Source organism: Perca flavescens, chromosome 20 (assembly GCF_004354835.1).
Source record: "Perca flavescens isolate YP-PL-M2 chromosome 20, PFLA_1.0, whole genome shotgun sequence".
NCBI classification, from domain to species: Eukaryota; Metazoa; Chordata; class Actinopteri; order Perciformes; family Percidae; genus Perca; species Perca flavescens.
In genome coordinates this window covers 12,973,572-12,998,216 of record NC_041350.1, presented here as the reverse complement: position 1 = coordinate 12,998,216, position 24,645 = coordinate 12,973,572, and the positions used below count along the sequence as shown (strand labels likewise).

The 24,645-nt window shown below is 40.3% G+C and overlaps 1 protein-coding gene across 1 annotated transcript; it reads right to left on the bottom strand.

The window, feature by feature from the left end:
- Positions 1 to 2,084: 2,084 nt before the first annotated feature.
- On the bottom strand, positions 2,085 to 20,992 carry plcb2 (phospholipase C, beta 2). Its single transcript, XM_028566334.1, has 32 exons — positions 20,909 to 20,992; positions 20,535 to 20,612; positions 19,214 to 19,282; positions 18,181 to 18,321; positions 17,645 to 17,724; positions 17,468 to 17,521; positions 17,284 to 17,359; positions 17,044 to 17,144; positions 16,421 to 16,581; positions 16,188 to 16,334; positions 15,916 to 16,073; positions 14,545 to 14,627; positions 14,278 to 14,362; positions 13,672 to 13,885; positions 13,487 to 13,569; positions 13,290 to 13,386; positions 13,085 to 13,169; positions 12,781 to 12,905; positions 12,336 to 12,487; positions 11,660 to 11,824; positions 11,418 to 11,517; positions 11,176 to 11,280; positions 10,947 to 11,011; positions 10,697 to 10,787; positions 9,951 to 10,568; positions 9,573 to 9,756; positions 8,877 to 9,018; positions 7,849 to 7,913; positions 7,243 to 7,302; positions 6,970 to 7,027; positions 5,746 to 5,829; positions 2,085 to 2,882 (listed from the first exon to the last, which is right to left on the bottom strand). The coding sequence occupies exons 1-32, from the start codon at positions 20,990 to 20,992 to the stop codon at positions 2,712 to 2,714; spliced, it is 3,981 nt and encodes a 1,326-aa protein (XP_028422135.1). The 3' UTR covers positions 2,085 to 2,711.
- Positions 20,993 to 24,645: the final 3,653 nt, after the last annotated feature.

Sequence of the window (24,645 nt, the reverse complement as noted above, 5' to 3'; positions counted from 1 at the left end):
ATGGAACTATGACTAGAAATAGTAGTTGTTGCAGTAGTTCATGGCATAGCAGGGCACTGCAGGGTGCAGCAGGGTGTAGCAAGGCCAGAGGTGTCAAAAGTATTCACATTCATTATTCAAGTAGAAGTATAGATACTAGGGTTTAAAAAGACTAAAAGTTGAAGTATCAACTCAAGCTTTTTACTCAAGTAAAAGTGTAAAAGTACTGGTTTCAAAACTACTTAAAGTATAAAAGTAAAAGTAATGCAAGGGAAAAAAGTGCCATCAAGGACAAAAGCTTATGACGCGCCACAGGGGCCTGTAGTGCACTACCCCACCTCCACAAAAAAGGCTATAATGACTATAATGTTATATTAAAATGTTAATGTTGAAAAATGTGGCATGCACCTGTTTCAGCCGCATTTATGCCCATTGAAAATGAACGCATTTTAGTACAATGCAAATACATTAAAGAACCATATATGTGTAATACTGAGCATTAACATGTTTCATAGAGCGGAAGATATGATGACTAGTTGCCTATAAGTATTGCAGAGCTTGCAGCGCATTCGAAAGGAGTTGTTTTTGCATCCAACCATTTCGAAAAATTGTCCAGGTACTGCCAGGGATGTAGAAGGGTTGGCTGGTCTTCCTGGCTACCCACCTCCTCACTGATGCTTGGTTGGGACATTTCGCTCAAGTTCTCTTGAGTCTCTGCCACGGACATATTCGTACTGGGCTACAAATGTCTGCTATTTCCTTGCTGGACTGTGACGTTATTTGTGTCATGTGCAGGTACGATGGATTGCATACAAACCAATAGGGTGTTGGAATGGTATATGTTTATACTTCTCATCCAACCACATTCTAATTCACTCTATCCGGATGGCGCAATTTATCTGGATAGGTTTTTGTTTTTTGCTTTTTTGTTGAACGATGACAAGCCCGGAATGAAAACAAGCCGGACTGAAATAGGAGTAACAAGGCTTTTTTTTAAATGTAAGGAGTAGAAAGTACAGATAATTGTGTGAAAATGTAAGGAGTAGAAGTAAAAAGTCACCTGTAAAATAATTACTCCAGTAATTTCTACTCAAGTAAGGTAACAAAGTATTTGTACTTCGTTACTTAACACCTCTGAGCAAGGCATAGCATGACGTAGCAGAGCGTAGCAGGGCACTGCATGTGCGTTTTACAACCATAAAAAAAGATTGGGAACCACTAGTTAAGTAACGCATATTTTAACATGATTTCCAGAAAATGGGCAAATCAATGAGTGTTTCCATCTACTGCTGTTATGTGATTATTAGGAGTTAGGCGATTTGAGATAAGCTAATTCTCCTGTCAGGTGCCACATCATAATTTGCTTTTATGGATACACTATTTTACCTCAGCGAAACGTAAACACTTTTTTAATATTTCAGTAGGTTTTTGATGTGAAAATTGAAAATGTGCACAAAAACAGATAGATGGAAACACACTTACTGGTTTAAAGGTTAGAGAAGCATGTTTGTAAGCCAAAGGATGCCAGTTTGATCCCTGGACCAGCAGGAAGAATAAGTGAAAGCGCAGCTCCCCCTTCCTCATTTTCAGTGCTTTTAAGCATGGCACAACATCTTAGACTGTGGTTACAGAGGGGAGCTTTGCAGGTGTGAATGTGAATAACTATGTAAGTGAAATCAGGGCATTCCTAAAAAACTGAGCATTTAGCTCAGTGAGTATTAAATGCAGTATCCTGCTTATGATCAGGTTTTTGGTGCATACCAATTACGTTTTGAAACCATCATATCCTGATTTTATATACCTGGATATGCCAGCTGGAGTGTTCTGATAGAAAATGGGATGCTGTGACATGTAAACACCTTATCCAGGTTTCTGATAACTATCTGCCATGCACACAGGGGTGTCTTCAACTCAAGTCACATAATGGCCAGTAAAACAAAAAATGATAGTAAACATATGACTAATATGATCCAAACCAGAGTAAGGACTGGAATGTAAACATATGCAGATAAAACTTACCTGGAAAAATAAACACACACATATACAGTGCAAAGTACAGTTTATTAAGGATTATTCATCACAAGAACACATTATGCAGAGGGAATATTGATGTGCTGCCTTTTGTGTATTTCCATCGTTATGGCTTCACATGATCTTCGTCCCAAAGAGTAAATGTAGCTTTTTTCTGCAAAACCTTCTTTACAACTCCAGCACACCTGCATCTCACAGTGAATGCTCTGCTGTTGCTTCATGGAGTATTACACACAATGTGCTGAAGTGTTGCAGATGGACTCATTGTCTCGATTCAGCCTGCAGACTCTGATATCCCATTTTTCTTGCTACATTAATTCCTATTTTTGAACTGATTAAGAGAACAGAAAGGAGACTGTGAACTGAAGCTTTTATTGATGGGCTTTCATCTGGAATATATTTGTCGCTGTATTAGGGTATTTTTGGTTGGTGAAAAGCAACAGAAATAAAAAGTTAAAAGAAAATTAAAATCATTTCCAATTCATCCACAAAAACATAATTTTTGCATAATCACTACCAAAAGAGCTCTCTCTATGAATAGCAGTTCTAAATGGAAATTTCACTAAGAGCTAATTGGATCTTTTTCTATTCCAGTTATGCTCAGACTGAAGGTTATGTAACAGGTTAAAAGAAGATCTAAAAAACGTTTCTAAAAAGTGAGAAGAGGGTTACAGTAAAGGGTCACAGATCAAAAGGCAACTCTAACCCAGGAAGACATCGCCATAGAAGCCCACTCCTTCCACTTTCTTGTCTCCAGCCTGGTTGACCAGTTCAGGAAAGTGGGCCCCCACACACACATTGACAGTATCCTTCACCTCTGCTGGCAGAGACCTCAATTTCTGATCGTGCTCCTTTAGGGCCTCCTGATTGAGCTGCAGACCCAAGGGCCAAAGGTTAGTTAGAGGTTACAGGCTTGTCAAAAGGACACATTGACATTTGCATAGTTTATTTTCTCTGCCAGGTGCTTGGCATAGTCTTTAGAGAATCGATTTGTGTATTGGCAACAGTGAAAATAAAGATCACTGCTCACCTCAAGCTAGGGAACTGGCTTGAACCCAGTGGACTGATTTTAAACAAGAGTGATGATGAGCTGTTTTTAGGATATTTAATATAGTGGCAATGTGCCTGTATTAAAGGTCCCATATTGTGCTCATTTTCATGTTGACTTGTATTTTGGTTTTTTACTAGAACATGTCTACATGATTTAACCCTCGTTACACCAAAATCTGCCATTGGGTTTGAAAAAGCATGTTTTGTTTAAAACATCGCCAAACAAAACCACTTACCCTAGAAAGAAGCTGAAAAAAGCTCCAAAGTTAAGCCAAAACCCCACCAACTGCATAAAAATATCATATTTTACATGTCCATCCTCAAATATTTGCCAAAAATCAACCATTTGCATGATCAAGAAGCTGTAAAATTCATAAAATTCTATGCTCTTCTAGATTAACGGTAGCAGTCATATTTGTTTACTGTGTGACATATTAATAGCCATGTGCAAAAATTCCTTCAATCCGCGACTGAGACAGCAAACCAAAGCACAAAGACTAGTGTAAAGTTTGTAAAAAATAAATAATTCTTTGTCTGAATGATGTACAGCCAAAATTATTTTTTTCCTATATTGTATCCTATACATGTATATGTATACAACTGTGTCATTCTGCTCAAAAGACATTTGGGAGCTTTTGGCCATGGGTGTGCTTGTTAATGAGCTCAGACTCTCAGAAATGGCTTGGTGTTCAATGTCTGCATATAGCTGTATTCACCCTCTGTCTAAAATACTCCCTTTTAAGCATCTGCCTAATTAAGCCCTCCCCTCCCGAAAAAGCCCATTCTTCTCTGATTGGTCAGCATTTCCGGGTCTTCTACATCTGCATCATTGCAGCCGGGGAATGACTGTAGCGGCACTTTCTACCTTTATATAGTTTAGTTGTGACATGACAATTGTACGGAAGTCCTGATGGCTCGTTTAAAGGCACAGTTCCTGAACACAGACTGTGTGCATTTCTCTGTGGATTGAGGATTTTGATACTTTCACAGTTTTTATATAATGCCTCGACCTGCTTTATTAAAAAGACATTGAAATCACACTTTTTACAATATGGGACCTTAAGGATATGGTGCAATGCTCAATCAATGCTGTTAAATATATACAGCAAAGATTAGCTTGCATGATGAAAGAAAAACTCTTTGCACTTGCTTGAATTCATCCCACAGCTCCTCTCAATATCAAAAACTGTTTGTATTTGTAAGTTAATACTAATAGTGAGACATTAAAAACACACTATCCATCTGGCGTTCACGCGTCACTGTCTAAACTATCTAACACCTCTTTTCTCAACAATTTAACTCAAAGCAAAGCATTGTCATAAAAGTGCTCTGATATAATTTACAGCGGTGGGAGCTTGGTTTGTACTTTCTCAATTGCCTAAACTGGATGTGTCCTTAAACATTACGTATAATCACTGAATGGACACGGTTGACATTGAATTTGAAAAAAAAGGGGATATGTTGCTGACATCTTGTATTAATCACATTGTGGGGACACACATTTGGGAGGATGTTCCACCACATGAATATTCTTAAAGGATCAAGAACTCGGGAATTAAATCTCCTTTTTGACCGGAGGTACCAGGGACTAAATGTAGTCACTGTGCGATGGTTTCAGCCAGCAAAACAGTCCTTCCTCAGGGGGTAGTACTTTGTGATGGTTACCAATCATCAGGGTTTGCAGTGCTGGACATTTGCTGATTGGTAAAACTGTCATTGATCAAATTTTTCTAGTCTTCACAGATCTTCAGATGCAATGGAAACGTAAACAGGAATGTGCAAAAGGGACTTTTCGTTCGTAGTTTAGCTCCTGAGTTTCATATGTTTTTGTTCAGAAAGGGTTATAAGTGCATTATACTCCTGTCTTATGGCGTTTTTCCATTACCTGGTACCTGCTCGACTCGCCTCGACTCTACTCGACTCTACTCGCCTCGACTCGCTTTGCGTCCGTTTTCCATTGCAGATTTTAGTATCGCCTCAACGTGGCTGGTCGTCATAGCGACTGCCGTGGGCGTGGCTTAGTAGCTTGCTTTTCCCATTGACATATCCCCGACGCATTTCCTGGTTCTCCGTCTCCATAAACAACATGATATCAAAGAGATAGTTAACGTTTACTGCTCCAGATTTCCCACCGTGGTCACATATATATGACTCTAGAGTCGCTACTCGCTTTGTTTCTCTCACATATATATGACTCTAGAGTCGCTACTCGCTGCGGAGATAATCGCCGTCACTCTCTCACTTCTCCCTCGCTCACTAGCTCCCCACACACACACATACGGCGACTCGACACACACACATCACACATGCACACACCAGCGCACCAGTATAACCATCAGGCCACTTGTATGCTACGGAGAAAGCTCTGCGTGGAGCCTCCGGCAGCAAAAAAACACAGCTGGCTAAACTATTTAAAAATGCAATCTCTCGCTAGCAATGCAGTGATCAGTGACGCTTCTTTCCGACCAATCAGCAGCCTGCAGGGTTTCACGTCACCTTCTCGGCTCGCCTCAGCTCGCTTGGAACCTCGACTGAGCAGGTACTAAAAAAAGTACCTGTTAGCAGGTACCAGGTACTTTTTTTCGTAATGGAAAACCAAAAAAGGCGAGTAGAGTCGAGGCAAGGCGAGTAGGTACCATGTAATGGAAAAGCGCCATAAGTGTACTCTGGTGTCAGTGTGTGTACCTGATTAGTCAGGGTCTTGATTTCCTCCAGTGTAGCAGCCTGTTTCATCATCAGAGCCACTTGCTGTGGGCTGTAATCTGAAGACTGTAACAATACAATAGTACAACACAACATATGGCTACTGTAAAACACAATTGATTTGTGGTTTGAGTCTGTGTGAGCATGTGTGCATGTGGTATCAAGTGAGAGTTTGCATGTCTACAAGCAGTTCTGCTCATGTTTCTCCCTGTGTGTGCGTATGTGTGTGTGTATATCTGTAGAGGAATGCACCCATGGGATACAACCCGAGCAAGAGAATCAATACAGTTAAGTCACAACAGGTTGGACTTGTCCACTTCTGTTACACTCTCCTTATTACACCGGGCCATTCAATGGGGCTGTGCTGATTAAACAAGTGATTGTGTTTAAAATAGTTGCTGTAATTACTGGGCAAATGCTGATTAAGTAGATCAAAATGAGCTGTAATGTGACTCTAATGTGCATAGGGGTGAGTGGGGTTTGCTACAATGAAGTCAATTGGAGAGGAGCACAGTGAAATGGCCTGGTCTTTAACCCAGATACAACAGGTCTGAATCTTGATGAGCCAACAGAGGAACTAGCGCGGAGCCCAGTGAGTCATCGACCACACGTGGATTAGTCTGCTCCCTGGAAACAGCTTCTGAGTATTGGACAAGCCTGGCCTATGATCAGGGCCCACTGAACTTTACTCATTGGGTAAAAGGGTGTGTGTGTGTGTGTGTGTGTGTGTGTGTGTGTGTGTGTGTGTGTGTGTGTGTGTGTGTGTGTGTGTGTGTGTGTGTGTGTGTGTGTGTGTTTGTATATGTGGGTGGTTTGTGGGTGAATGGGTGTGCATGCTCACATGTGTGAGTGTACTTACAGTTCAACAACGTGTGTGTGTCTGTAAGCATACACGTGGGTGTATGTGTTTAGATGTATTAAAAGGAAAGCGAGCTTTTGTTCAATTCTTGAGGCACTTGCTGTCTTTTCGTAACCATAGTTACACAGTTAAATACAACATGTGTTGAACAAGCCCGTGGATGTCAAGTGTGAGCTGTGATATTGATACTGTTTATGGTACATATGCAGTGATGCATGTGAGCATGTGGCTTCAAACTTTAGTTAAAATCAGGTGAGGATTTCAATGTGATTTGCTATTTCCTTTAAAGGAGTAGCCTAGTTTGACATTTTCAGATGTATGTTTATTCGCTTATAAAGTTTACTTACTGCATCATCAGACTGACGAGGCTCATCCAACAGCTCTATGCTCATTGCCCTTTTCAACCTAAGAGAAGATAATTATAATTTCCAATTAGATCTCTTGCACATAATGTTAAATATTCATAAAATCAAGCCAGACTTAATGTGCATGCCATGTGGCGGAGGGGTAAGAACATGGATCATTTTTCTTCATTTTGGTCAGGAAACTGTAACACAGTGAAAGACACGGCGATGAATGGAAACACACAAAGTAACTGAAGGCAAGGTCTGTGAACTCACTTCGCTTTCTCTGAGGATGAACATTTTGAGAGTGTTTTCTTCTTATTCTCTTTGGTTTCACTGCAAAACGAGGCAAAGACAGAGAGTGAGGGCTCCAGCTTGGTTCAAATCCTAAAAATGAAAAGTGTCCCTAATAACAACCTTTTCCCTTTAAACAAGAGATGCTGGGCTGTGTGTCTTTGATGTGACCTTTTCTTTACAGTGACGGGAAGGCTTAAGTGTGAGGTTATAATGTCTGTGTGGACAGGTAGATTACCAAGGCTACCTTCACTTCCCTACTGCTGTTTAAACACCTGTTGGATAATGCTTGTCCTGAGATATCCATCCGCCAGCTGGGGACTTGGGATAACACACACACACACACATCCAGAACAGCATAAGCCAGCCAAGGACTTTGGAAGACCCGCACATTGAGGTGATTTATGTATTATTTGATGGTATTGTCTTTGCAAAATGTCAAATGTTTCACCTCAGATGACACACACACACACACACACATGCAGTGCACCACCAAAATCTCAGGGCACAGATTGGACAGACTCAGCAAAGCCCTCTGCACTCTGTGTGTACAGAATGTCACATAATGTGTTTTATGTGTGCTCACACCTCTCCAGGGTCTTCAGTTCAATGGTGTGTCTCTCTGTGGCCATCTCCAACAGTTTGGCCAGTCTCTGTCACAATAGGAGGGAAGTGACACAATCACAGTCAAGATAAAGCTAAAAAAAATTAGACTTGAGTAGTTTAAATAACAATGTCCACACTGTGTGTGATTAAAGTCTCTCTCCAAATAAAAGTCCAGCCCTAATTTGCATGAACATTAGCTTTAAGTTTAATGAGAGCACTTGGCCCAATACCTGTTTGCAGGATACTAACTCTCACACTAACTCCACAGCACTTATGGCAACCCTTAAACATTTTTGTGTTATAGCTGGATGAGAAGGAGTCAATTATTATTTGTTCTTTAAAGATACATTTTTGGCAATTTATTATTTATTTATTATTGGATATATGACAGTATAGAGGCAGACTGGAAATGGGGGGAAAGAAAGGAATGCTTGTAAGAATTGATATGGTGAACTTGTTAGCAAAAACTTGCTTATTTACATCCAGCAGTTACAGAGCAACATTATAATTCAGTCATGTTTATGTCCACCTAGCGAATGTAACAATATTCACTCTCTTTAGCTCTATTTTGGTCTCCACCAATTTCTAAGGGAAAGATCTGGCACTTTAGCTGCTTAGTGCTGCACCACCAGCTAGTCGCTAACTTTGACTGTGCAGCTTATGTGTAGTGGGTATATACGGCTTTTTCATTGAACACTGAACCAAAACAGTAAAGTAACAGGCCATAAAACTGAAACAATAAGCTGAAAGACACAAAAACTCTCTGTATAACTGAGGGAAACTGCAGAGTCAATAAAAGAAGTTGATCATTTTTGTGGTGTTGCCACTACAAGTGACACATTACACAGTCAATTGACCCCTTGTTTGTATACAAATACTGATTAGTGCAGCTTTAAGTACAGTACTTGAGTAAATGTACTGATTTACTTTACAATGTCTTTTTTGCATTTTAAACGGAATACAGAATTTTTAATGAGCCAACTTTAAACATTAACCAGTATTTTACTAACTTCTGTAGCACACTGCTCTTTCTTCTTCTTCAGCTGATCACACTGCTCCGTCCACATAGCTTGCAGCTCAACCTGCATTTTTTCTTTCTGCTCCTGCACCTGCTCCATCATCACGCTGGAATCAGAGGTGTTTCCCCCTCCCCTGGAGGAGACATAACATGACACAACATAACAGGACATAAGGCAAGGGGAATAAAGTTTATCGACTAACAGCCACTATCCCTCCAATTACAGAAAAATGAATGTACAAAGAGTGAGGTTACTGGAAATCCTACAGCGATGCTCATTTGGCCTTGAATAACACGTTTTGTCCTAAAAGCTAAGAGCTGTGCACAAAAGACACTGCAGCCCATATTAATTTTGTTGTTCTCTTTATCCTCTAATATTCAGCTGGAAAAACCCATTAGCTGAGGAATATTCTCCATGCCTCTAAATATCATCTCATTAATGACACTGACCAAAACAACAAAACCTTCATGGTTGGTAGTGGGTCAGTATTAATACACTGTTGAATTCACTGCTACTTTGTTGGAAACGGAACTGTCTTTGGTAAATGACTAAACATTAACAATTGGACGGATAGATCTAAGTACTCCACCACAAACACTATCTAATTGTCTTTTGTCAAACATTTGTTTTACTACCATATTTCAGCCAGAAACCGACAAACAAATGGGAAAAAATGAATCCCCTTACTCTTTTTTCTTCACAGAGGTCTTCTTTTTGATGGACTTGAAGGAATCAGAGTATTTCTGAATCAGATCCTCTCCTTTTTTCTGATTCTTCTTTTCTGCCTCTTTCATGTCTTTCTCCTGACGCTTGGTGACCTTCAGATAGTTCTTGTGCTGTGTCAGTTCTTCGGTAGTCACAGTCGAAGGCTCTGCAGCATAAACACACAAGGCTTTGTTGTGACAATCTTCATACTCGTGTCAGCAGTGGATGTTTATTTTTGTGATAGATTTATTAAAAAAAAAAAAGTATGACATTTTCTATATTTTCCTTCTTAGTGACCTACAGTGCACTGATAAAATGGAATCTGTGATGAGTGCAGCACATTAAGCACTTCGGTGTTACCTTCACTGCATGTCGGCAGCTGAGATGAGTCACCCGATCCTGTGGACTCGGGCAATGCGCTTGCTGGACAGGACAAGGCCACAGCAGCAGGCTCTTCAGCAGCAGGTTCTTCAGCAGCAGGTTCTTCAGCAGCAGGTTCTTCAGCAGCAGGCTCTTCAACAGCAGGCTCTTCAACAGCAGGCTCTTCAGCAGCAGGCTCTTCAGCAGCAGGTTCTTCAGCAGCAGGCTCTTCAGCAGCAGGCTCTTCAACAGCGCTGGAAGCTTCTGTGCCTGGTGTGTTATCTGAAGCAGGCATAGGGTTTGTACTGGAGTCGTTCATGGGCTCCTCTTTGGTTTCAGGAGCTGCCTGTGGCTCTGGAACTGCTTCCTCCTCAGGGGCTGCCTCCTCAGGGGAAACAGAGGCTTCAGGAAGGGTTTCAGCGGTGGCACTTCCTGCGTCCGTGGCTGGATCTTCAGCAGGAGTGTTGTCAGGAGTTTGAGGAGGTTCTGCTGCAGGTGGTGGTGTGTCTGAGTTGTTCTCAGCCTCTTCTTTAGCTTCTTCTGCACTTGCCTCTGGCTTAGACTGGGGTGATTGGTCATTGGCATCAACCAGTGGTGTAGGTTCAGATGTGGCCTTTTCTACAGGAATTGGAAAGTGTTTAAATACAGCTTCTTAATTCAGCACCTACTACAAGAACAATAATAAAGCTCAGTAGCTTTCAAAAACTAAACTTTGAACTGTGTCCCATATATACAAGCTTCATTACCTGCACCAGGGGCCTCACTTTCCTTAGCTTTGTCCGTGGGGGTTTGGCCCACAAGAGGCAACTCATAGGGAGAAATGTAGTCAGAGGGTGACTGCGTGGGAAATGAAAGGACAGGAACATCACAATCTAACACGGCTGGTCATCTTCTAGGTAGTGGATTAGTGCTGTTAATGATTTAAAAAAGAACTGGAGACATGATGTTTATGTAGATGACGGCTGAATTAAGTTTCCTTTAGCTGCTTTTTGTTACCTCCTTTGTGGCCTTTGTGGTCTTCTCTGTTCCCTTTGTTGGGTTAAATAAGGCATCTGTAAAATCTGAGGCAGAAGGTAGAATATGTGTCATATTTAAAAGAAAATGCTACTGAGCTCCACACATCCAAACTAAACAGTCTTGTCCTTGATTGTAACTATAACAACATGTATTCAATTGCCACAGAGGCTTTATCTTTTGTAGAAACACAAAGGAAAAAACAAAGCACCTGCAAAGGCAGCAGGAATGTAGTCCTTGACCTCGATGTACACAAAGAGAGCAGGCAGAGTGAGCGGCATGTTGCTCTCACTGCGCAGGCAGATGTGATGGAAACCTGCAGAGTATAAAACAAACCTCGGTGAACTGAAAACAAGGGCAGCTCCTCTGATCTAGAAGCTGGCTAAAACATGTTAAATTATGGAGATTAGATCAAGCATGAAGTGAGGTGTTTTTACCCTCAGTTTCACTGACCTGATTGGATGGCATCAAGTGGGATGATCCTGTGTCCCAAGAATTTACCGTTCTCCTCATGGACTACAATTCTTAGAGAGGCCATTTCAGGGAGCAGGATCTATGCATCATAACAGCAACAAAAAATATTAATACCAACAGCAGCAGCAAAACAGGGGGTTATAATGGCTGAGTTCAAACAAACACATTCACTCACACATGTATTTGTGCATATTTGAACGTGTTTGTCTACTGACACACACCTTCTCAAAAACAAAAGGCTCCTCATTCCACACTGGGTTGATGGCATTGGGTGTGGTGGACCACTTGGTGCGATATTTCTTCTTGGGGTCGCCTGGCAACCCAATCACCTCCACCTCGACTCCTGTTTTTACGTTCTTGTCAGACAGAAATTGGCCCGAATAGATCTAGTGAGGCAGGGCAAATAAGATTTGATGACATACATGTATGAAGTGGCTGGCAGTTTGGATGTGGATGTGTCCTTTTGTGTGGACCCGTGTTCAGAACACATGAGCTGAGCTCTATCATAAACAGAGTCTGCTGAATACCAGGAACCATATTTCAGTCTCAGCGGGAAGCTTGTATTATTACAGACTCTTCATCTACACACACACACACACACACACACACACACACACACACACACTTCCCAAGACTAGTGAGAGACTAATTTAGTGCTCAATTTAGAAGTGCAAAAACAGCTCCCAGCTACACACATTGCATCAGTTTCCCTACAATGCAACACAAAAATGATGCAACTTTAGTATGTGAAATGTTTCAAGTCATTTGAAGTCTTTATATTTACATTTTTAAACTTTCTGTAGTTAGTTTGCACAGATATGAGCATCCCTATGCCGGACACACCACAAGGATGGTTAAAGTGAGAGAAGCATAATAACAACAAGGCTGTGAACCTGCCTTTATGGTCAGTGTGCTTGCCACAACCGTGTCAATCCTGTCACAGAAAGGGTCGAATTTCTTGTCATTGCGACGCAGAACATCATGCTTGAGAAGGTAGCCCGTTCTGCCATTGAATTCAAACAGAGCCATGTTCAGCTGCATGGGGAAATCTGAAAATAGACATAAAACAGCCCATTCATGCCCCCTCTCTTCAGCACAAGAAGCAGCATAGCACAGCAGAGGCCCTGCACAGAACAAAGAGGTGCAACACTGACCTGCTGTGGTGAAGAAAAAAAGCTCAGGTTTAAAAAAAACAAAAACAGTATGGCAGAGCATGACATTTTAAAATGTGTCAGACTCAAGTGGTGATTAAAGAGAAACAAATAATGGTTACATCCTCTCATGTAGTGCAACATGTTTATGTCATTTTAAGTGGTTATCAGTGCATTGTGTCCATTTCTACCCATTGTCTGGTAGTTGAGTGCCACCATCTGGCAGCCTACATTCCAAAAAGGCTGGGGGCTGTAATTGGATGAGTCCATTCTTGTTCCTTTGGGGTAAATCCTGCTCATCTGCCTCTTATTGTATCTGAGAAAGATGGGTTAGGAAGTTGTATATCTCTGCATTTGTATGTGAACCAGGATACTCTTGTGACAGCATAAAGGAACATATTTTTGATCTAATTGTATGTCATTTTTAACTCAAATTCATCTTATTTAACACAGGTTGTCATATTTTAGAGCATCTACAGCACTCTTAAAGGATACTCGACAAATTCGACAGCAGTCTTGGAAATCATTGCTTCTCCTCTGGTCTCCACAAAAGATGAGATGACATAACTCTTGTTTTTTTCTGTGAAGGAAGAAAAGAATTGCATAACTCACACTGACTTTGATTTGTTAACCTGTAAAGTATGTCTTGTAAAATCTATTAAATCTGTGTTTGGGTTAAATTTATGAAGAATATACATACTTCTGGCATTGTCAAAAGACACAAATTTGGTGGGCTGGATGTAGTTGACCAGGGATGACATTGCCTCATAAGCTGTGACTTCTTGTCCAGCTGTGCCCTGTGGGGGATTGACAGGAAGTTAATTGATGCTTGCTCTGTTTTAGCTGGACACGGATGATGTATAGCAATAAAAATGTCATCGCAACCGCATACTCTACCTCATCTGATGTCTTCATTTTTTCCTCATCTTGTTCCTCTGTCTCCTCTTGCTCCTCGGTGTCCTCCACAACTGCGTCCCCTTCTTGTTAAACATATAAACATGATGTCAATCACTCCTAAAACATAACTAAACAGGCCTACTTTTTGAAAAGTAATCTGATTTGGCTTGAGGTTCATCGTCCACCTTGGTTCTCCTGGGTGCTGGGTACTGCGTTAGCAGGATCCTGGGAAGTGGTGTTTGGGTCCTGGGTGGGTAAAGCTGTGGTTGTGGTCTGCTCAGTGGCTGCCGTGCTGGTTTTCTTAGCCTGGGATGGCTTTTCATGGCTGCCCTTCTTGTTCTTGATGAGGATCTTACCCATGAGCTCAGATGGGCTGGGGATCTGCTGGCCCGGCTTCAGCTGGACGGTACAGACAAATAGAAGAAAACCTAAAACTAACTTTTCCCCTTTCACATCTTCAGCTGTCCTCCATAATAAAGGCCTAAAATGCCCCAAAAAATTATCTTTTAAAAAAGAAGAAATACACACACATACACACACACAGGCATTGGCTGTTGATATAAATCAGTTGGATGGGTACAGGAGACTATGAGAGGCATTGTAGGGATAAGAAAGAGAACTTTATTTTCCATGTATTGCCTTCATGACACAGTCACATAGTATACCACGAGAATTCTTAATCTAATAATAATTTATCAAACAAAGTGTTCTGTTGAACAAACCCCCCCATCTATTAACTTTATCCAGCTCTATTATTTTGACAGTGAGCTGTGTTGCAGCAGTGTACTCACAGGGTATTTGTCCAGCGGTTCTGTTAGCAGGGCATCACCAAATATGGTTTTGCAGTAGTTGGCCATTTTCTCCTGCTGTTTCACCCTGGAACAAAGCAGATTAACATCTGCTAATGTCTGCTGTTACTGCCATAACGAAAGGTTCAAATGCATCTTCAATATGTTTCATCAATATTCCATTTGAGATAATGGCATCAGAACATTATTACATTGTGTTACAGTTATAACATTACATGGCATGAGTTTATTGAAAAACTCAGGTCTTACGAGTCAACGTGGTTCTCGAATGAGAGGATAACAGGATACTGTGAGGTCTTAAAGGCGCTCTCAGCGATGGCCTCAATCACATCCTGACATCAAAAAGAAACAGGCATTATTGTTTTTCTAGGCATTTACAGTAATTAGACTTTTATGTGAATTAGATTACAATGAAAGAGATCTAATGGGCAAGTGAGGTATAAAATATAAAAAAAATAAGTCGATGACACAGCAGCAAACAGCAAAAAACATGGGTACAAATAAAATTAAATCATGAATATTGCACATAAGCATAAGATCATAAGATCAGAGCCAATCATGACTATACTCACAAAACATAAAGAGAAAAAACATGACAAACTGCAGAGCTATTGCTTTTATGCAGAGGCCCTGAAGTCAGCTCCAAACCTATCACATAGAGGCTGAGAGTTAACTGAATTGAAGTGATGTGTCCCGGCCCCTGGGACTGTGGAGCTCCAGCTGCCCTTAAATGGAAGTGTTGAGAGTGAGAGGATGACGGTGTGTGTGTGCGTGCGTGTGTGCGTGTGTATGTGTGTGTGTGTGTGTGTGTGTGTACATGGAAATGAATAAAAGGTGGATTTATTGTGTTTTTATGATATCCATGACACACACTGTGGCATTCTTTGGTCATGAACAGCTTCTGGCGAATGTAAACATGAAGACGTCATATAGAAACAATGCAATCTGTGCTCATAGGAAAGTAGCAGATGCCCATTTCCTAAAAAGGCCCAAAATGTATTAGAGACAACACCAAGTAAATAATCACTGGAAGAGGGTTAGTCTTACAAAAAAAGTAGTCTATCCTTATATCGTCTATAGTGCTTCATTTTCTGGGTTCAATAGTTTCCCCCTGCTCTTAGGTAGGCCTACATCTATTAGTTGAGTTGTTTACATGAAGTAAAATGATATTAAATAATAAACTGTTTATGGTCCCAATGGCCATATTGCATGATTTGTCTGGGGGTTGTGTATGTAATGGGAGGAGCTCCAGATGAATCTAAAGTTGGTCTGCAGTGTCCATGATACCAATGTAGTCATAGTATCTATCTGGGCTAAATTGTATATTGCATTATTTTTTTTACAGGAGGATGTACCTACAATAAAGTTGGATTGAATCACCAATTAAAAAAGAGAAAGCTAATGACAGAAATATGAAAAGCTCTCCCGGCCTTTTGGCATACACTTTGAGACAGTACATAACTTGAGGTCTTCAGCTTCCCGTATTTGTTTACTTCCCTATTCTTTAGATTGGGCAAGACCCAGAAGGGTAATGTTTAAAAAAGGAGACAAAAATGTCAATATGTAAAATGTTAGAGTGAAATGTGAAAACCCCACTTAAGGAATGCACAAAACTAGAACCTTGAAGAGGATCTCAGTTGTCATGGTGAAGCCGTGGGTAATGATGGGCTCTTCATCTGGAGGTTTGCCCTTCCAGCAGTCCAGCTCCAGACAGCGGCAGCCGGACAGCAGACACTGACGGTACATCTCTGGAGAGGATACGCCAGAGAACTGACCGGCTGCAGGGGGACAGACAGAAAGACTAAAATACCAGCTAAATGTCCAGCTAAATGACTCTGATGTGTTGAGTTAATCAGGTATGAGAAGTTACAAGCTAAAATTGAACTATTGACCTGTCAGGTATGTGTTGTGGGAGGACTTGATGAAGTAGTGGGGTATGGGTTGGGTCATGTCCTGACACTTGGCCAACATGTCCTGCATGACAACGGATGTCTCCGGCCCCATCAGGAAGAATAAGAGACCCTCTGGAGAAATCAGACCTGCAGATGAACAAGAGAGAGTAGTATTTATAACAAAAGTACAAAAGCATTATCCAGCCTCCGTATAAAACATCAATGAACCTCACTTCTGTTTGAATTAGAGGAGCAGGGTTCATATTTGTCCATCAGAGCCTTGACCTGGTCCTGCCGCAGACGTGGAAACAGCTCCTCATTGCGCCGAGAGTCCCTCTGTTTCTCGTTGAGGAACTTGGTGAAATTCTCCTTCGTCATGGTGGGTTTGTTGGAGCTGCAGGCCACAGTAAGGTGTGACAATCACATGACCGCTGCCAGCTAGCTAATGCATGAACTGAGGCTTTGACTGGCGAAGTATGACGTCGGCATCATATAACTTACATTAGGCGTTCCTGGTTTTGTGCTACCAATTTAGAATATGTAAAGAAGCAATTTTCTGGCTTCATAACTAGCGGAGTCTTTTAGAATAAGAGGATTTAGATGCCATGTTGCCACAAGGGCAAAATGACGATGATAAAGACAATCATGACAAAATTCAATCGATTTTTTTGGCAGAAAATTTGTCGACGTCGCAAAAAAGTGAATGAAGGATTTAAAAAAAAACTATGAAGAATAATATATTATTTGAGCTAAAGTAGGTGTATATTTAGAAAAACTACAGGAAATAAGATGATAATTGATGATTCTTCCGCCACATTAGAAGATGATCAGTGAAGCACAGCGGAGGTTGACTCACTAACAAGTGAAGATCTCATAGATCTCAGGCCGAGGGCAGAGGTTTGTCAGAAAGGCCTTGAAGGCAGACTCAGTAAAGACGTCAGGCTTCATGGTGTCATGCTGAAATGTAAAAACACATTATCCACATCATTTTAAAAGAGATCGCCATTATAAGGAGAGTTTACAAAAAGTGCAGTAACAAATCTTGAAAGATAGTTGGACTTAGAGTAGACACTATAGTGACACTATTGTTTCTAACCTTTCCTTTAGGGAGATGTGCTGATGCTAAGGCACTTTCCACTCTCTTCTTATCCGCAGGGAACATCTTGTAAATACTGAAAAAAGCAAACAGTGAAACCTTGGGTAGGAAATGTGGAAATCTACTGTACAAACTAACTTCTGTGTGCCATCCTACACCTTCTGATGGGTGAACTGTGACCTACTATTTCACTGGGATCTTGCCGTCCTTGTTGGTGTGAAGTGAAATGCGGACGTATCTAAGAGTGAGCAAAAAGGCTTCCCATTACCACATGATTCTGTGTCATACATGGTGAAATTACATGGTGTTGTGTTCACTCAGCAGCAACAATACCAGCTGAACTGACATGATCTACACTTACATTTTCTCCAGGAAGACGTGTCTGCACGCATTGCTCCTTGCAGCGTTGTAGGCGATTGCAAGAATGTCGTTTGCCCAGTTCTGATGTGCATTTAATTACAAATACAAACATATATATATATATTTATATATTTTATATTATATTACATTTAATGTCAACATGAATTGTGCTGGAAATCAGGAAGTCTTTATAAAAGATTTTAAATGGACACAAAGTCACCACTAGAGGGCACTAATATATATAATAGTGCTTCAGGAAATGAAAGTAGTGCATGTTGCATTTGAACAAAGCGCAATTGTGATTTCATTACAGTTGATTAAATCTGGATATTGGAGTCATACAGTCTAATACAGACTAAAGGGGAGACAGAGGACACCTTATTAGGGGAAATCAAAGGCTCATTGTGTAATGGCTAATGGCCTGTGGCTGTGTTCAAACAATTAGAGTAGACAGAAAGGGAGGATTGCAAACAGCTAGAGGATGGACACAGTGCAAATAACACATACACAGTCAGTGTATACACAGTGGCTTATCACCTGTGTCACTTTCTCCTTAGAGGCAAAGAAGTTATGATAGGTCAGATTCACTGTGTCGAGACCTGAGACGATGGTCAGAGTTTTGGCAAGATGGTTGCTGTCTGGGAAGTCCAGGTTAAACACGTTGCGCACCTTGGGGTGCTGTGAAAGGCAAAAGAGACAGACTATGTGTTTATAGCCAATTGGCTCAAAATACATGGTGCCATTTTTAAGCTAATTATTTTTCATCTGTTCACCCTATGTTTGCCTAAAGAATTAAAATCATGTCTGCAGCAATTGAGCTTGTTCAACACAGGCAAATTTGCTGACCAAGACAGGCAAATTTGCTGACCAAGACATGCAAACATATGCACACAAACACGTGTGCGCACGCAAACACACACACACACACACACACACACACACACACACAAAACACAGCAGCAAGAAGACCAGTCTATTAGGTTCTGCCTTCCTGTATCTGCTGCTCTATAATCAATCACTTGCTACTTTCAGAAGTGCAGAGCTAACATTAGCAGTGGAGCCATTCCCCAAAAAAAAGGGACCCGAGAGGAAGATGTGCTTGCAACAGCACCCCGACTGGGATGATGCAGTGCTCTGTGCTCTCCTTGAGGAGAACAGATTTCACCTCTGAACCCTCAGTAAGGGATGACGTTGGCTGCATATTTCAACTCTCTGTGGATGCCAGCAAGGAACAGAAAAAAAGAACTACAGCTGTCAGATTTTGACTAAAAAAGAACAACAAGAAAACTCACTCACAGAAAGCTCAGATCATGACTCAGTGTGTGGTACAGTGTATGTTTACTTGTGCATGTGTGCGTGTGTGTTTCTGTAGTGGGGGAGTAGCCTGGGTGCATGTGTCCATTGCTGTTTTTGCAAAGCAAATATGCCTCTCCTACTTAATGGCAAACTAAGGGTTTAACACCATATTTGCATGCCTGCAAAGATTCTTACATAACGAACACACCAGTTTTACTTAATTGGATCAGAGAGCAGGTTACTACATTAAATCATACTGTAATACTGTACTTACTTTGGGAAGTTTTGCATATTTTCCTGTTCTGGTATCTCTGACACTAGCAACATCCAGGAACGTTGTCTCCTAGAAACAAGAAGCAGAGAATCATCTCAATTCAATGTAGGCGCCAGTCCAAATATGGATTCAGATACAAGTCATTCTTTAGCAAAGTGAAAAAACTATGGGATTTACTTTGTTTGTGTGGAGCATATTTGACTGCAATGTTTTGAAACATCGCGTAGGAGATCACTGCTTTTTTCATTTAACAACACATTCCCATAAACGCTTTAAAGTCAACATCAGGATGGCTACATGATTCAACCCATAACACATGAGGCACACATTTTATGTAGGCTTCACTTGTTTTGTTATGTGGTGGAAACCAGAAGGTGCCTCAATAGAGAGAGAGAGAGAGAGAGAGAGAGAGAGAGAGAGAGAGAGAGAGAGAGAGAGAGAGATAGCTGGGGAGCCCATATCAGCACCAATCAATATTCTCCAAAAGCAGCTCTTATCTATTCACAGTTTTGGCAGATCCCAATCAAATGGAGATTACACACTCTGGATTTGAATTAGTGAAACATGAAGGTCAGTTTAACGCTTATTAGTTCAATTTTCTAAGCACAAACGGACATTTGGAAAAACAGAAAAATGGGTTCAAATATCAATTTTTTCATTTTTTTCCACCTTGACAAATTACAAAATTGCATCTTTAACCAGTTTTTCCAATTTTCTGTTTTTTATTCAGAGGATCAGAAATTGAGAAAATTACAAAATTGCGTCTGAGCTCCAATTATTCAATACTACAATGGTATTCTCTTCCTTTACTTTGCGGGATATGCAGGTCATTAACTGTATATGGACCAAAAAAAAAAAAAAAAAAAACTGATAGACTTTGGGGTCAGAGGTGCTTGCAACTGATAGTTTCGAGTGGGGGGCGGGGCGTAGCTAGGCGGAACGAGGGAGAGAATACCAGTGCAGTATTGAATAATTGGAGCCCCGGTTGCAATTTTGTAAAAAACAGTTTAAAGGTCCAATTTTTTTAATTGGTCTAGGAAGAAAAAAATGAAAAATTGGATATTTGAACCCATTTTTCTGTTTTTTCAAATGTCCGTTTGTGCTTAGAAAATTGAACTGATAAGCGTTACACTGACCCATGAACACCTCTATTTAAAATGCTTTTTAATCTGTCAGGTTGTGTTTGTCTGATGCACAAAAGCCATTGCATTTCTGTTAGGCAGTGAATCCTAAAATGAAAGTCAACACTTTCCTACACCTCTGACATATTGTGCAAGGGTTTTTTTCATTTTTTCCCCCCCAGACTCTTAACATTGATTACCTTGCTTTGGTTGATCCAGTAGATGTAAAAACCTTTCGGATCCATCTTCATGGTGATGGGAGCAGTCTTTGTGGAGTCCTGGATGGAGACAAGGGAATAAGTTTTGGAAATGTATTGAGTTTAAATCTCTGGAAAAGAGCTGTTTGATGATGATGTGTTGATTAATTTAAAATGTTATGCTGTAGGACTAAATATATTTTCCAGAACAGTTCAACATCAGTGATTGAAGTAACTATAGTGGGATTTAAATAAAACTAAAACTCCCATGTCACTCATCAGGCAATGAAATATAAAAAACGCACTGGTAGAGTTGCAAAGATTTTGCATATAAAGAAAAAAGATATAGCTCAGATTTTACCGAAATATTCACTCACCTCTGACCACTTGGTGAATCTTTCTCCTTTGACCAGGTAGTCTTTGACCTCTGGAGGCTCCAGAAAGTGTCTTTTCTTATTCATTTTGTCCTTCTAGAGGGACTTTTGTGACAACTCAATGCAATAAGTGAAATGAATCCACCATGGTCATAACCATTGACTAGCTTACTCTCCCATCTGTATCCAAAAGATTAACTAATGGAGTTTAGCATATTGCCTCTGACTGTACTCAGGACACACCCTGAGAAATATGCATTGCAAATGAAGTTTGCAAAAGCTAACAAACACGTAACTTGAATAAAGGTACAGCATAAGTGCCGCTTTCAAGCTACCTTAAATCAGAAGTCTAAAATGAGCAGGTAGTATTTGAAAAAAAAGAACTGATATTAAAGGGATAATTCATCCAAAGGGCAAGAGAGGTGAAAGGATTTCTGTTTGTGGTGCTGACATAATGGAAAATAGTAGTAATAAAACATTTAAAAGCAACATCTCTTTCCAATTGTCCACATAAAAAGTGTTGGCACTGTGTTCTGTGGCCTGAGTAACATAGATAAAGTTTCAACAGAGATGTTAAATAAATTAAATAAATATTCATATATATATATATATATATATAAACTTTTGACCAGTCAAAAGTTTGGACTCACTTAGAAATTTCCATTCCACTCCATTACAGACAGAATAAAAGGGTTCTCGATTGTTGTAGAAAATGGAATGGAAATTTCTGAGTGACCCCAAACTTTTGACCGGTCATTTATATGTATATATATACAGTACAGGCCAAAAGTTTGGACACACCTTCTCATTCAATGCATTTTCTTTATTTTCATGACTATTTACATTGTAGATTCTCACTGAAGGCATCAAAACTATGAATGAACACATATGGAATTATGTACTTAACAAAAAAGTGTGAAATAACTGAAAACATGTCTTATATTTTAGATTCTTCAAAGTAGCCACCCTTTGCTTTTTTGATAGCGCTGCAAACCCTTGGTGTTCTCTCAATGAGCTTCATGAGGTAGTCACCTGAAATGGTTTTCACTTCACAGGTGTGCCTTGTCAGGGTTAATTAGTGGAATTATTTCCCTTATTAATGGGGTTGGGACCATCAGTTGTGTTGTGCAGAAGTCAGGTTGATACACAGCCGACAGCCCTATTGGACAACTGTTGGCAAGAACCAATCAGCTAAGTAAAGAGAAACGAGTGGCCATCATTACTTTAACAAATGAAGGTCAGTCAGTCCGGAAAATTGCGAAAACTTTGAATGTGTACCCCAAGTGCAGTCGCAAAAACCATCAAGCGCTACAACGAAACTGGCTCACATGAGGACCGGCCCAGGAAAGGAAGACCAAGAGTCACCTCTGCTGCTGAGGATAAATTCATCTGAGTCACCAGCCTCAGAAATCACAAGTTAACAGCAGCTCAGATTAGAGACCAGATTAATGCCACACAGAGTTCTAGCAGCAGACACATCTCTAGAACAACTGTTAAGAGGAGACTGCACGAATCAGGCCTTCATGGTCAAGTAGCTGCTAGGAAACCACTGCTAAGGATAGGCAACAAGCAGAAGAGATTTGTTTGGGCCAAGAAACAAGGAATGGACATTAGACCAGTGGAAATCTGTGCTTTGGTCTGATGAGTCCAAATTTGAGATCTTTGGTTCCAACCGCCATGTCTTTGTGCGATGCAGAAAAGGTGAACGGATGGATTCTACCTGCCTGGTTCCCACCGTGAAACATGGAGGAGGAGGTGTGATGGTGTGGGGGGGCTTTGCTGGTGACACTGTTGGGGATCTATTCAAAATTGAAGGCATACTGAACCAGCATGGCTACCACAGCATCCTGCAGCAACATGCCATCCCATCCGGTTTGCGTTTAGTTGGACCATCATTTATTTTTCAACAGGACAATGACCCCAAACACACCTCCAGGCTGTGTAAGGGCTATTTGACCAAGAAGGAGAGTGATGGAGTGCTGCGCCAGATGACCTGGCCTCCACAGTCACCGGACCTGAACCCAATCAAGATGGTTTGGGGTGAGCTGGACCGCAGAGTGAAGGCAAAAGGGCCAACAAGTGCTAAGCATCTCTGGGAACTCCTTCAAGACTCTTGGAAAACCATTTCAGGTGACTACCTCTTGAAGCTCATCAAGAGAATGTCAAGAGTGTGCAAAGCAGTAATCAGAGCAAAGGGTGGCAACTTTGAAGAAACTAGAATATAACACTTTTTTGTTAAGTACATAATTCCACGTGTTCATTCATAGTTTTGATGCCTTCAGTGAGAATCTACAATGTAAATAGTCATGAAAATAAAGGAAATGCATTGAATGAGAAGGTGTGTCCAAACTTTTGGCCTGTACTATATATATATATATATATATATATATATATATATACACATACACATACACACACAAAAATCCATTTTGTATTGGGATGGAGGCGGAAATGGCCTGGCAAATATATTCAAAAGCACCTGAATGGCTTCTATAGACACCACTGGGAATAAGTGAGAAAATGTTTATCTTGTAGTTTGGGTGAACTGACCCTTAATAAATGATTTTCACAGTTGCTTTTCCCATAGTAATTTGGAGATGCCATTTGCTAGCATATCACCTCAACTTTATTTATATAGCCCGTTCATATAAACATGCAGAACCAAAGTTCTTAACATAGCAAAACTGAAACAGACAAAAAATAAAATAAAAATATTTATTTTTTTGCAAGACTAAAAATTACAACAATAAACTTAGTAACCCTGTTAGTTTATTGTTGCAATTTTTAGTCTTGCAAAATTGTATTTACTGTATTTTTATTCCATTTCTTTTCATTTTTTGTATGTTGTTTCAATTCTGCAATGCGAAATAGCAAAACTCGATAAATAAAAGTTATTAGAATAAAACTAAATAAAAGAATGGAAAACCAACGATTGAAACTTAAGAACTAAGACTAACATTACTAGGAATTAAAAACCAGATTAAAAAGATAGGTCAATCTTTTTTGGTACAGTATGTTGCATTAACATGTGTTGGTCTTGTTTTGTTTTTTCCTTTAAAATGTTTATATAAAACAATTCATCAATTCATTCATCATTGGTGGTTTATCAAATGACACTCCTCCAGTCCCTGACTGGCTGAACGTTTGCATTATATTGCATTGTCTTGAGGTTAATTTGAATGATATCCAAATGACCGGGGATCTTTTGTTGAAACAGCAGCATAGTGTCCTGCCTGCAGTGATAAATGACATTATGACCCTGACCATGGACAGGTGGTTGTGGCATGATTTAATAAAATAATAAAATAATGATGAATCCCAGGTGATTTGCTGTTAATGCAAATGATAGGCCAACTGTATGTAGAGCTGCCAGCAGCCATTTATTTACATTGAACAAGGAAACAATCAAATAAGCCTGCCCTTACATCCCGTTTCCTCCATTTCTAGTGTCATTTCATTGTTTCAATGCTTTATGTTGCAGCCATACTGTAAAATCTCCCATTACAGCTGATACTGATCATCGTCCTCCTTCTGATCTCCATATGATAGTAATGAAAACAATTAATCATCCTATAAACACCTGAATGTGTGTGCATGTAGGTCTGTGGGAGGATTGCTTGTCTGACCAACATATATATATATATATATAGAAATCTACCGTCTAGATTTGTGACAACCAGGTTTACTTGTAACCATTCAATGTGTAGGGATGTTACAACACAGTCACGTGTCATATTTTT

What these genes read in the sequence shown, in the direction of transcription:
- plcb2 (XM_028566334.1), bottom strand. Translation starts at nt 20,992, where the DNA reads ATGAATAAGAAAAGACACTTTCTGGAGCCTCCAGAGGTCAAAGACTAC. An exon ending in GTCTTTTGACAATGCCAGAA is followed by an intron (nt 13,170 to 13,289) that starts GTATGTATATTC and finishes CTTCCTTCACAG; the next exon opens with AAAAAAACAAGAGTTATGTC. An exon ending in CCACAAAGGCCACAAAGGAG is followed by an intron (nt 10,788 to 10,946) that starts GTAACAAAAAGC and finishes TTTCCCACGCAG; the next exon opens with TCACCCTCTGACTACATTTC.